At 43.1% G+C, this 12,480-nt stretch overlaps 1 protein-coding gene across 3 annotated transcripts in view; it reads right to left on the bottom strand.

Annotated features, from left to right (window-relative positions):
- The window catches only part of NSD2 (nuclear receptor binding SET domain protein 2), a 67,953-nt gene that overhangs the window by 7,866 nt on the left and 47,607 nt on the right, over window positions 1-12,480 (bottom strand). For all 3 annotated transcript variants that reach the window (XM_088670010.1, XM_035137435.3, XM_088670011.1), the window contains 7 exons: window positions 11,194-11,325; window positions 10,392-10,515; window positions 7,788-7,988; window positions 5,566-5,745; window positions 4,134-4,290; window positions 3,728-3,933; window positions 1,608-1,711 (listed from right to left, as the gene is read on the bottom strand). In XM_088670010.1, coding sequence (XP_088526136.1) covers window positions 1,608-1,711; window positions 3,728-3,933; window positions 4,134-4,290; window positions 5,566-5,745; window positions 7,788-7,988; window positions 10,392-10,515; window positions 11,194-11,325 — 1,104 coding nt within the window. The remainder of the gene's footprint in view (window positions 1-1,607; window positions 1,712-3,727; window positions 3,934-4,133; window positions 4,291-5,565; window positions 5,746-7,787; window positions 7,989-10,391; window positions 10,516-11,193; window positions 11,326-12,480) is intronic.

Below are 12,480 nucleotides of genomic sequence, written 5' to 3'. Positions count from 1 at the left end.
CACACACACTAATCTTGGAAGCAGCAGTCAATTCCATTTCAGGCAATCATCAATGAACATGGCACTCTCAAATATGACTTTGCCTGATTTTTTGTGCGACAGGACTAAAGTGTTTAAATTTCAAACTTGATATGAATGCTCCTGAGGTGGGAGAAGCACTTTTCATTGGTGTTGGGGTGCTGGCTACCAGTTCAAATTAACCTGTAGGTCTGAAATGTGACTTTGGTGAGACTTTGCCTGATCCAAACGGTGCAAATCTGGATGCCTCTGAAGATATCATACCCCCTTTTGGCAATATACTGCCAAATCTGGCATAATGAACCCAACCTGCACCAATTTGGCAAGCTCTAAAGATACAGTCATACCTCGGTTTAAGTACGCTTTGGTTTGAGCACTTTCAGTTTAAGTACTCCGCGGACCCGTCTGGAATGAATTAATCCACTTTCCATTACTTTCAATGGGAAAGTTTGCTTCAGGTTAAGTACAGACTTCCGGAACCATTTGTGTACTTAAACCGAGGTACCACTGTACTGTCTCCCAATTTGGCTTGATAGTTCCAACACACACCAATTCAGATGCCTCTGAAAATACTGTCCCTTGACTTAGCACAAGGATTCTTGAGGGAGAAACAGCAGTCTTTGTCTTATGTTTGGATACTAGGTGCCATTTTGAATCAAGATGGTGGGCTGAAACATGACTTTGGCGTGACTTCGCTTTAAGTGTCCAAACTGTGCTGATTTGTATGCCTCTGAATGTATTTCCGCCCAGTTTGATGTGACTTTGTCAAATTTGGTGCGACAGTTACAACCAGAACCAGCGTGGATGCTTCTGAAGTTAATGTCGCCCAACTCAGGACAATGGTTCCTGAGGGACAGGCAGCAATCTTTGCCGACATTTGGATGCCAGATAGCATGTTGAATCAAGATGGACCAAATAAACCATAATTAAACATTAGCACCCTCCAAACTGATTCAGGGCCAGGTGAGGGACAGATTAGAGCCCTGAGTTTGGTGTGTGAACAACCCTAAAACTCACAGATTAACTAGTCATATAAAAACCACATCTATTCCCCCCCCCCGATTCCCAGGCAGTGCAGTAATAATTTTTAAATTTCACTATCCTAGACATATCTGCTACCAACATCACCACTTTATTTATTATTTTCCTTTTTAAATAGCAGGAGGGAAACCATTCCTCAAGAACAATATTGATTTGGGTAAGGATGTGGTTTGTTCCTGCTCCGTTCAAATGTGGATTTTAATTACCAACAGGTTTATATATTCTCTAATATTCCAATGAGATTAAAACCCTCGATTTATCTATGAACTCATTGTCTTCCCAAACTAGACGGATAAAGGAACTGAAGAACTGCCTTTTTATTTCTTCAGCCTTATGACTGATGCAAGGCTCTTCAAAGTGCCATATTCAGGTCAACTGTGAACAACGGGGGCTTGGAAAATGTTCCCCAGGGGAACACCCATTGGTCCCAGTTCAAAAGGTCTTGGAACACAGCAATGGGCTGCGTGTTAGGATCCTGTCCTAAAGAACAGGTGAACTAAGCTTCCAGGACGGATCAAATGAACAGCACCTGCCCTCAAGCACCTTACCTTGATGTGTTTGTACGGGGGAGGTTTGCGCTCATTTTCCTGCATTACTTTGGCTTCCCGTTGGAACTTTATCTCTCGGAAACGGGCTTCAGCTTCTTGCAGAGCTTAAAAAATAAACTATTTGCATGAATTGTAGGAACAAATGTTTTATCCACATGAACGTACCCTACCCTCTAAAGTATAATACGCAGGCAGAGATTATGCGCATGCCCATTCACAGGATCTGAGGGAAATGCTTGGATATTTGTAACTCCATTGTTTGATCCAGCAGCACTTCATTCATATCTTTGGAGTTGACATCAATGTTAAAGGTCAGGTTTCAAATTAAAGAAACTCCACTATGAGGACTTTAGGAAGTGGAAAATCAATGCCTAAAACTCTCTTAAGTAATATATTTATGTATTTGTCCATTATCCCACCACACCTTCAAGAGTTCCTTCCTACAGCAGTTAACGAGGCAGCCTAAAAACATACGTCATAGTAAAATCTAATACTTGAAATGAGTAAACAGAACATGCAAATGAATCACAGTGAGAGACTTCTCCATACAGTGACCGTAAACACGTCATTTAACTGCTTGAAAGACGAGATATTAGTCTGGCAGTAGGGACCTGAACCTTCAGACAATGACTGACATCCTTAGTGTTTACAGCGCTTTCGATTGTTCAAATTGCATTACATGCATTATCTCAGTAACCCTTACAAGCTTGTAAAGCAGGTCAGTAATCACTCTATTACAGATACAGAGGCTTGAAAATAAGAGTGGATGGACTAAGGCCACCTAACCACTGTGTGACACTAAAGAAGACCTGACCCAGAGGTTTCTGGGGAATATAGTGTTTCAAAGCATCTTCTGATCATCTCTGCTCATTCTTGTTTCTCTGCTGAAGGCCACAGTTGCAGTTTTTTTAAAGAAAAGATAACCCCTGTTAATACCATTTCTGAAATAAATATACCCATCTCTTTGGGCGAAAAGCAAGTTAACAAGCTTCTTTAAATGCAATGCAAGCAGAAACAAAGCGAGTTGAAAGCTGGCCAGTGCAGCCTCAATCCATTTATAGCATTGTGGTTGAAGTGCAGTGGTGTTTTATTTTAAAAATGGTACTATCACATTGTATTACAGTACTCTGCAGGAGTGCCAACTTGGCTCTGCAATCATGGTACATGACCTTGGCGTGGTAAACATGGACCACTTATAAACGCCACTTCCAACTCCTCAAAAGATTCCATCAACGGTGTCCCCGAAAATTTTTACACATCACTTGGGAAGACAGGCGGACTAATGTCAGTGGTACTGGAAGAAGCAAAGATCACCAGTGTTGAAGCAATGATTCTTCAACATCAACTTCGTTGGACTGGTCATGTTGTGCGGATGCCTGATGATCGTCTTCCAAAGCAACTACTCTAATCCGAACTTAAAAATGGAAAGCGTAATGCTGGTGGTCAACTAAAGAGGTTTAAAGACTGTCTCAAGGCAAATCTAAAAAAATGTAGTATAAACTGACAACTGGAAAACCCTGGCCTGCGAGCTCTCCAGTTGGAGAACAGCCTTTACCAAAGGTGTCATGGGCTTTGAAGGCACTCAAACTCAGGATGCAAGGAAGAAACGTGCTAGGAGGAAGGCACGCTTGGCAAATCCACACCATGATCAACTCCCACCCGGAAACCAATGTCCCCACTGTGGAAGGACGTGTGGATCCAGAATTGGCCTCCACGGTCACTTATGGACTCATTGTTAAAACCGTGTTTATGGAAGACAATCTTACTCAGCTATGAGTGATCACCAAAGACGAAGACAACAACCTTGGCACCAAAATTTGTGGGAGCTGGAACCTATGGTACAGTAGAACCTTGGTTCCTGAACACCTCTGTTGTCGTACATTTCGGTTCTCAAACACCGAAAAGCCAGAAGTAAAGGCTTCCGTTTTTGAACGTTTATTGGAACTCAAACATGTGACACATCTTCCGCTGAGTGCAAGAAGCTCTTGCAACCAATGAGAAGCCGTGCCTCGGTTTTCTAATGTTTTGGAACCCAAACGGGCTTCCAGAACGGATTTTGTTTCGAGAACCAAGGTACCACTGTGTCCTCTGTTTTTAGCTTAATGATTAAATAGCCATACCATTTTTGAAGACTTTTCCAATTCCTTTAATTCCCTGGTACCGACTTCCCCTGTCTCCTTCCATATAGGGAAACACACGAGCCTGATGCGTCCAGTAATAGTCTTTAGAGCCAAAGAAAAACACAGGAAACTCTCCAATCTCATGCTTCATTTTCTGGATATTTGGAGGAACGTTTTTTGGATGGCAGACTTCTGCAGGCCACCACCTACCCCAAAAGAAGAAGGGAGAATTTGAGAACCCTGTTCTCTCTGAAGCAAACCAATAAAAGGTTGTTGAATCTCAGCCCCATCGTGAACGGGCTCATACAGGAACTGCCCCTGCCTCAAAGAAAGGGCGGGATACAAGCATGCAGTAATAAAAATAAAGGCCACTTCAAATATTCATTCTATTTTTAGAAGTCCAAACCTGTAGTTTCCCAGTTTGACCCAAATAATATCCTGAAAATGGATTTTCTTTCCTGCTTTACAGTCGTTGCAGTACCAGCTTCCATCCGGCATTTCAATGTTTAAACAATCTGGGTGAAACGCTGCAGGGCAAGATTCACAACATAAAAGGCTTCCCCCTGCAAGAAAAGAAATCTTGCTGAACGGTCAAGCAGCACAAGTCACCTAACGGGAGGGGAATGGGAGCAGGGGACAACACACAGTGATCTGCCTGAACACCTGGCCTCCCGGATGCCTCCGAACGGTGAACGTGATCCTTCAGAGGTAATTCAACTTTTTTTGGAACAGGTTGCACTTCTAATCCGGGGGAGTGGAGCACCTATTCTAGCCGGGGGGGGGGGGGCACACATCTATTCATGGGGAACCTTCCAAGGGCCACATGGCAGTCGCAGGCAAGCAAGAGCTATTGACAAAACTGTTCAGTCACAGCAATGGTTCTATTTCTTATGAATGCATTTTTGTCCGTGGAAAGAGGCAGGTTCCACAAACCTTTATGTATTTGTCACCAATACATGTTTTTAATGTTTGATCGCTCTATTATTATTATTATTATTATTATTATTATTATTATTATTATTATTATGTTGAGAGCCACCCAGAGTCGCTGGGGAAACTCAGCTAGATGGGTAGGGTATTAATAATAATAATAATCCTCAAACCTTGTTGCTTGCATTTTTAACCATGGGTTTATTATGGTCTACCAACCAATATGACAGAATGCGAAGGATTTTTGTACAAATTCACAACCTCGGTGAAACTAATGATGTAAAAATGATAAGCTAAAACTAACAATTATAAGACACCTTAGAGAGACTTGTATCTCAATGTAGCTTAGATGTGGTTCTAAGACAGTCACCCATACAGGCATTAACCAGGCCATATACCCTGCTGCACATGACAATGGCCAGGTGTTTTCTTAACTGTCAAGTACTATATTCATTGGTCCCCTCGAGGAAGATACTGAGAAGGGACTCTATAGAATCTATGACAAAGACTGAGGACGAAACCATCTTCTAAGAGGATATGTAACGCCTTCTCTGTAATAAAAGGACACGGGTGTGCGCCTTACTACAAGTGCTCCACACACTGATACATTTAGACATAGAATTGTGGAATTGGAAGGGACCCCAAGTTTCACCTAGGGCGACCAACCCCCTGCAATGCAGGAACATGCAAATTCCTGGGTTCTAAATGCATTCTCCCCACATGCACTCTCACAACACACAGACATTTTGGAATGGCAAAGTAAGCTGTTTAAATATAATAAACGAACTTTAAGGAAAGAAAACTTACTGCAGTAATAGCTTCAATATAATAATTTTTTTCAAAACACCTGGAATTTAAATGCCCGCTACCTTTTATAAGAAAAAAAAGAGAGACTCTCCTTTATTTACCTTTCGAGCATACAAAGCACCAGCTTACATTAACATGCGCGTGATGACTCTTCCCTTTAGTGGCAATGAAGTGGTTGGTGCAAACTATGCTGCTGGAAGTGATGACTGAGCACCCTGCAGCAACGCAACCGTCTCCAGCGTGGTAAGCCACAGGGCAGCGGACGCAACGCACCATTTTGCCTGGCGGAAACAAAAAAATTATAATAAAACATGCACCTCACCCTTTAAGAAGATGGACTGAAAACGTTGGGGAATCAGTGAGAAATTTCATTGCCAACGGCAACGGTTCGCATGGGAAACCTTACGATGTAGGCCCAACTACATTTGGACGGCACTCAAATCTTAATTTGCATGGATCTGCACCGAATGAGCAAAAGCAGGAACCTCCTTTGCCTTCCCTGCTCCTAAGTCTAGCCCAACTAAAAGATGAGCAGCCTTTTGGCTAGTAAGGCTGCTCTGGCACAGTGATTTCAATGCCCCACCTAAGGCAACCCTATCAACAAGCAAGCGCTAAGGTCTGGGCTTTAGTGTACTGTAGCTGAAGTAGGATCCAGGTGCAGAGGTATTCCTCAACGTCGGCAAACTGATGCAAAACAGAAGTGTGGCAAAAAGTTACGTGGTGCATATCAGGATGAATGTTGAATGAATGTTATACATTGTCTAGTGTTTTGTTTGCATCAACTCTCAGTGCTAATCTTGCAAATTTCTCTGTTAACAGAATAAATGCAAAATGTAGGAGACTTGCCCTAAAAATTCAACAAGTTTAAGGAACTGAGCAATTCCTGCTCTAAAAGGTCTTATGTTGCAGAAGGCAGTAAAGTGAAACAGGTATCTATATTGAGCATAACTATAAGAAATAGGAGTTTAAAATCCAAGTCTTATTGATTTTAATGAAGGAGTCATTCACATGCTGGAATCAATATGACAACTTCTGCATGAGCGCAAAACTAACACAGCTTCTAACCTTCCACCTCTGTTGAATACTTAATGATTTATGGCCTCCCTTCGGAGAGTTATCCTTGCCTCATTCCACGCTGAGAGAAATAACATTCCGCATATGGAAGTTGAACATTATTTTCGCTCTTCCTTCAGCCTTTTTATGACTGTCTTCTCCCCCATTTTATGCCCATCAACCTCACAGTGTCCTGTCCATCAATAAACCGTTCACAGCAATCAGTTATGGGACAGAAAAGTCCCACCGGGACACCAGCCCCAACCTGCATGACGAGACCATGCAAATAATGCTCTTTAAATAATATCTAAATATAATGGTTCAGTTCTGACAATCCTCTCAAACCATGGGATGCTAGCACAATGAGCAGTGACAAGCACCAGATACTCAGCTTCTGTTCTGTAGCAAAGAACTCATTCAGATGAAATTCATCCGACAAAATGGGATTTATCCACATCCTGGCTTCGTTCTTAATGGCCATGTGGAAATTCCCAATACAGTAGAACCTCTACTTACGACCGCCTCTACTTGGGCCCGAAGTAAATATCAGGTTTGCCGCAATACGTGCATGCGCAGAAGCCGCCGGATGCACGTGCACACAATGGCATTTCTGTCAGCGACCCAGATTGACTTATGGACGGACCCCCAGAACTGATTACGTCTAAAAGTAGAGGTTCTACTGTATATGGAGTTTTATCCTAGTACTAGTTATTTCTGAGAGCTTCTGCTGCTGGCATGGAAACCCTTCCATGCTATTCGGTGAGTGTTCACATGACAAGTGGCAGTAGCATCTAGGCAATCTAAGGTCCGGGGGCCGTATGCGCCCCAATCGCCTTCTCCTGGCATTCCCAAACTGCAGCCCTCCAGATGTTTTGGCCTACAACTCCCATGATCCCTAGCTAAGAGGACCAGTGGTCAGGGATGATGGGAATTGTAGTCCAAAACATCTGGAGGGCCAAAGTTCGGGGATGCCTGGCCTTCTCAATCCGGCCCGTGGACGGTCCGGGAATCAGCGTGTTTTTACATGAGTAGAATGTGACCTTTTATTTCAAATGCATCTCTAGGTTATTTGTGGGGCATAGGAATTCGTTCTCCCCCCCCTTTCAAAATATAGTCCGGCCCACCACATGGTCTGATGGACGGTGGACCGGCCCACGGCTGAAAAAGGTTGCTGACCCCTGATCTAGGCTGTGGATAACATGGTGTGTGAATCGCCTCTGCGACAGTACTTTAAATAGGTAAGGTAGGGGAAGTAACAGAAAATAAATACCTTTGGATACTTTGGGATTTGAAGGGTTAGCAACATGACAGTTCGCACAACTGTGGAGAGGGCATCGGAAACCCCTGTTCTCAAACACTGTGAGGCGGAACTTTTTCACACAAGCTTCATGGTAGAATTTCCCGCAGTGGGATACAATACAGCGTTTCACGACTGATTTTTTCTCTTTACACGCAAAGCATGTGTGAACACCTGATAAAAAGAATTAAAAACCAAGCTGAATGTTTGTAAACTCTAAAGACTAATACAAAAACACCCTACTTCTATTGGTAATTAATTAAAACATCAGAAACTGAAGTTTCTAAATTAAAAAGCCGCCACACCTAGTCAACGTTGTGATGGATTAGTCTTCACATATGCATTTCCTACGAATATTTAAGATCAAGATCCTAAATGCCTCTATCAGTGAAGCCAGAGTTTCCACCTTCTATCAGCTACATTTTTTCAGCAGGCACACTATTTATACATCAGTAAGCTACCCGGTATCTTCAAGTTTTCTTACCTTTCATTGCCCTGCCATGATGTGCAAGCAGGGCTCAATTTCTTACAGATAAAAACATTCCCAATTATTATCCAGGTATTAGATAAGGGATTTTGTTTAGAAAGTGCATGCAGTTCTACATTACTAGGTTATTACATGAAGTACATGCACTTTCTAACACCTCCCCCAAAAGGCAAATCAATCCCTATGAAAGCCATTATGAGAGAAGACTGGGTGGACAGTAACCCTGATCAGGGCAAACATATACCTTAAATAATAATAATAATAATAATAATAATAATAATAATAATAATAAATTTTCATTTATACCCCGCCCTCCCCAGTCAAAACCGGGCTCAGGGCGGCTAACACCAATAAAATTACAATAAAACATAAAAAGCAATTAATTAAAATACAGATTAAAATACAACATTAAAATTTAAAATGCAACCTCATTTTAAGTAGTCCATAAATCCAAACCATGAGGGAGGAAAAACACAGGGGTCAGACTAAGTCCAGCCCAAAGGCCAGGCGGAACAGCTCTGTCTTGCAGGCCCTGCGGAAAGATGACAAATCCCGCAGGGCCCTGGTCTCCTGTGAAAAGAGCGTTCCACCAAGTCGGGGCCAATACTGAAAAGGCCCTGGCCCTAGTAGAGGTCAGTCTATCCACCTTATGGCTCGGGATCTCCAGAGTATTGTTGTTTGTGGACCTTAAGGTCCTCCGCGGGGCATACCAGGAGAAGCGGTCCTGTAGGTGCAAGGGTCCCAAGCCGCATAGGGCTTTTAAGGTCAAAACCAGCACCTTAAACCTGATCCTGTCCTCCACCGGGAGCCAGTGCAGCTGGAAAGCACTGGATGAATGTGATCCCGCGGCTGGGACCCCGTAAGGAGCCTCGCCGCGGCATTCTGCACCCGCTGGAGTTTCTGGGTCAGCTTCAAGGGCAGCCCCGCATAGAGCGAGTTACAATAAATTATAGCTTTCCAAAAGTACATTCAGATTCTAGAACATCTAAAATGTCTCAGGGGATTTAGGTAGGTTTTGCATCCCAAACTGAAAATCTGTTTAGCAGCATAATAAAGAAAGGAACTCAACACCTGAAAAGAATGAGAGATATGTGATATTCTAATAATATAAAAATAGGCCTGCTAGATGACATCAAAAGCTCATCTAGTCAAATGTCCTCTTCTCACAGTGGCCAACCAGATGCCAAAGGGAAGTCCGCAAGCAGGTGATGACTACAACAGTGCTATTTCCGCTTGTGATTCCCAGCAACAACAACAGAGAGAGACACACTGCCTCTGTATACAGTGGTAGCTTGGTTCTCAAACGCCTTGGTACTTGAGCAACTTGGAACCCAAACACTGCAAACCTGTAAGGAAGTGTTCCAGTTTGCAAACTTTTTTTCAGAAGCTGAACATGCTCCATTTTGAGTGCCACACTTCCGTTTTGAGGTCTGTCTGTTTTTGCTATTTATTTTGCGTTTTTATTTTTGCGGTTCTTTTGTGTGTGTGACTATGTGGAACCCGGTTCAACTACTGATTGATTGTGTGACTGCAGTACATGCTTTCATTTTATGGATCAATGCTCTCGTTAGATAGTAAAAATTCATGTTAAATGGCTGTTTTGGGGGTTGTTTTTAAAAGTCTGGAACGGATGAATCCATTTTGCATTACTTTCTATGGGAAAGTGTGCCTTGGTTTTGGAACGGAGTTCCGGAACGGATTAAGCTTGAGAACCAAGGTACCGCTGTACAACATTTCCACAGGCAGGTCCACACAATCCATCCCGGAAGCACCACAAGCAGAAAAAAGTAACACCGCAAGGAGTGTTTACTGAGCATCTTGTTCCTGATTACCCCTGCAATTCAACCACATCCTAAACCTGCAAGAGAAGGCAAAGCTCCTTAGGATCACTAGCTGAGGAAACCAGAGGAAATCCTTCCCAATCCCAAATAAGAAAGATACGAGATTCTTTGCAGGAGAAGGGGGACGGACGGACTAGAGTGAACTTGGTAACGGAAATCTTATCCTCCAGGTAAGCATGGCATCAAATGATAACTATTTCTTCAAACAAAATATGCAAATATTGCTGGCATGCATGGGCCAAGACTTGCCTGAAGAGCATTCGCTGCAAATAAAGTGTTCCGAGGCCTTCCCAGAGAACCCGATGCATCTTGCATGAAAAGCACCAAAACACCGTCCTTCACAGAGCAGCAAGTCTCCAGGCTTTTCACAGAGCTATGAGAAGAAGAAGAAAAAGTTGGAGAAGGGTACAGCAGGCATCCCCAAACTTCGGCCCTCCAGATGTTTTGGACTACAATTCCCATCATCCCTGACCACTGGTCCTCTTAGCTAGGGATCATGGGAGTTGTAGGCCAAAACATCTGGCGGGCCGAAGTTTGGGGGTGCCTGGGGTACAGGATACTGATAAACTGTTTCTTTCCTCAGCTACCTTTCTCCGTTTTTAAAACCACATTTATGTCCCACATTTTCAATCCTGTATGTATGAACAAAGGAACAGGAAAACCCTCTTCTCTCCACTCATTAACAACATTTTTGATCCTTCAGTGAGAGCAATTAAAACCTTGCCCAATTCTATTTATGCCTACACAGCAGTGCATGTTACTGAGATCACTTTGGAGTACAGCCGGACCTTGGAAGTCAAACAGAATCAGTTTCGGAAGTCCGTTTGGCTTCCAAAACATTCGGAAACCAAAGTGCGGCTTCTGATTGGCTGCAGGAAGCCGCGGTAGCCCCGTTGGACGTTCAGTTTCCGAAAACTGTTTGCAAACCGGAACAGTCAGTTTGCGACGTTCGGGAAGCAAAACGTTCAGGAACTAAGCTGTTTGACTTCCAAGGTACGGCTGTGCATAAAACTGCAACCTGTTGCCTACGCAAACAAGATGTCTCTCTTACCTGGCAAACATATTCTTTCCTTGTTGCTCCTCCACGGTCACACTTTTTGGACGACAGGGAGGCTTCTGCAAGCCCCTCATCTGCACTTTCATAAGGAGACTCTGATCTCTCATCTCCTTGACTGTCTGAAATCTAAAGGAGAATTAATAAAAGGTGGAATTCAATGTCACATTCTTCCAAATACTGTTTGTGCAAGCACTGCAGCTTGCCAGATGCAACAACCCCCCTCCCCCCTGCTGTTCTAAGGGTTCCCCCAACCTCCCCAGAGTCAGTCAGGGGGCATGAGAGAGGGGAAAGTCCCATTTTGCAAGCGCAAATCCTGGCACCGGGCTTCCTCTGATGGGGTGTGTTAGGTGAATCCTGCCCAAACTTTCTTACATTCTCATTTAACAAACTCATTTTTTTGTGACGGAAGACCACTGCAAGTATGAGTGTGCGTGGCCCACTGTTATCAAATAGGCTCTACTATAAGCAAAAGGGAAATTGTCCTAAAAAGAAAAGGCATTTATAAAATTTCAATGGAACATCTGTCAAATACTCAGTGAGTGAAATGTTTCATATTCTGACATGGGTGCTTCCTAGTGGATAGGCTGTCTAAGAGTATTTAGAACGGAGCAGGAAAAACCTATTCTTGGATTCAAATCATCATTATAGTTATTAGAAACTGGAAGAGAGAAAAGTTCCAAGAGGGGCCTGTCTGTTCAAGGTGATTGCTCTGTGGTTCTGCAAGAAATCCCCTGGTAGATTTAGCAGTGCTGCGGAATCTCTGCCAACAGTACGAAACAATATCCAATGAAGTATCAGTGGACCATGATAGAAATCTGGTTCTGAGCCAAGGTAACGAGGTGTATCAATAAGGATATGGGAAGTGAGGCAGGGAAAGGGGGGAGCCAAAGAAGCGTTAAGAGTCATTTGATGGCGCTCGGGAGAAATAAATGCCAAGACATAAATCCAGGCAGTTAAACTTGACATGAAGTTTAGCTAATGTGTTTAAAAATGACAACCTGGCTGCATATACAATGTGATTCCAACATGCAAGTGTAGAAACTGATAGAGAGTTCAGAACACAGCTTTCAGAGCTTATGAAAAGCTTTCTCTCAGCAAGGACAGCACAGTAACTCAAGAGGCACTCTTTCCCCAGAGGAAGAAAAAATGAATGTGCATTGCATTGCCTCAAAAAGTGGGTCAGATATAGGAAGCTCTCCTTCACAGAGAGTGATATCCTTAAAATGTATACTTGCAGAGTTTGCATTTTCTTCGTGTTTATTTGACAAGTGCAAAACCTAC

The sequence above is a fragment of the Zootoca vivipara genome, chromosome 5 (assembly GCF_965207765.1).
Source record: "Zootoca vivipara chromosome 5, rZooViv2.hap1.1, whole genome shotgun sequence".
Taxonomy (NCBI): domain Eukaryota; kingdom Metazoa; phylum Chordata; class Lepidosauria; order Squamata; family Lacertidae; genus Zootoca; species Zootoca vivipara.
The sequence above is the reverse complement of the archived record's forward strand: the minus strand, read 5'-3'. Positions and strand labels throughout refer to the sequence as shown.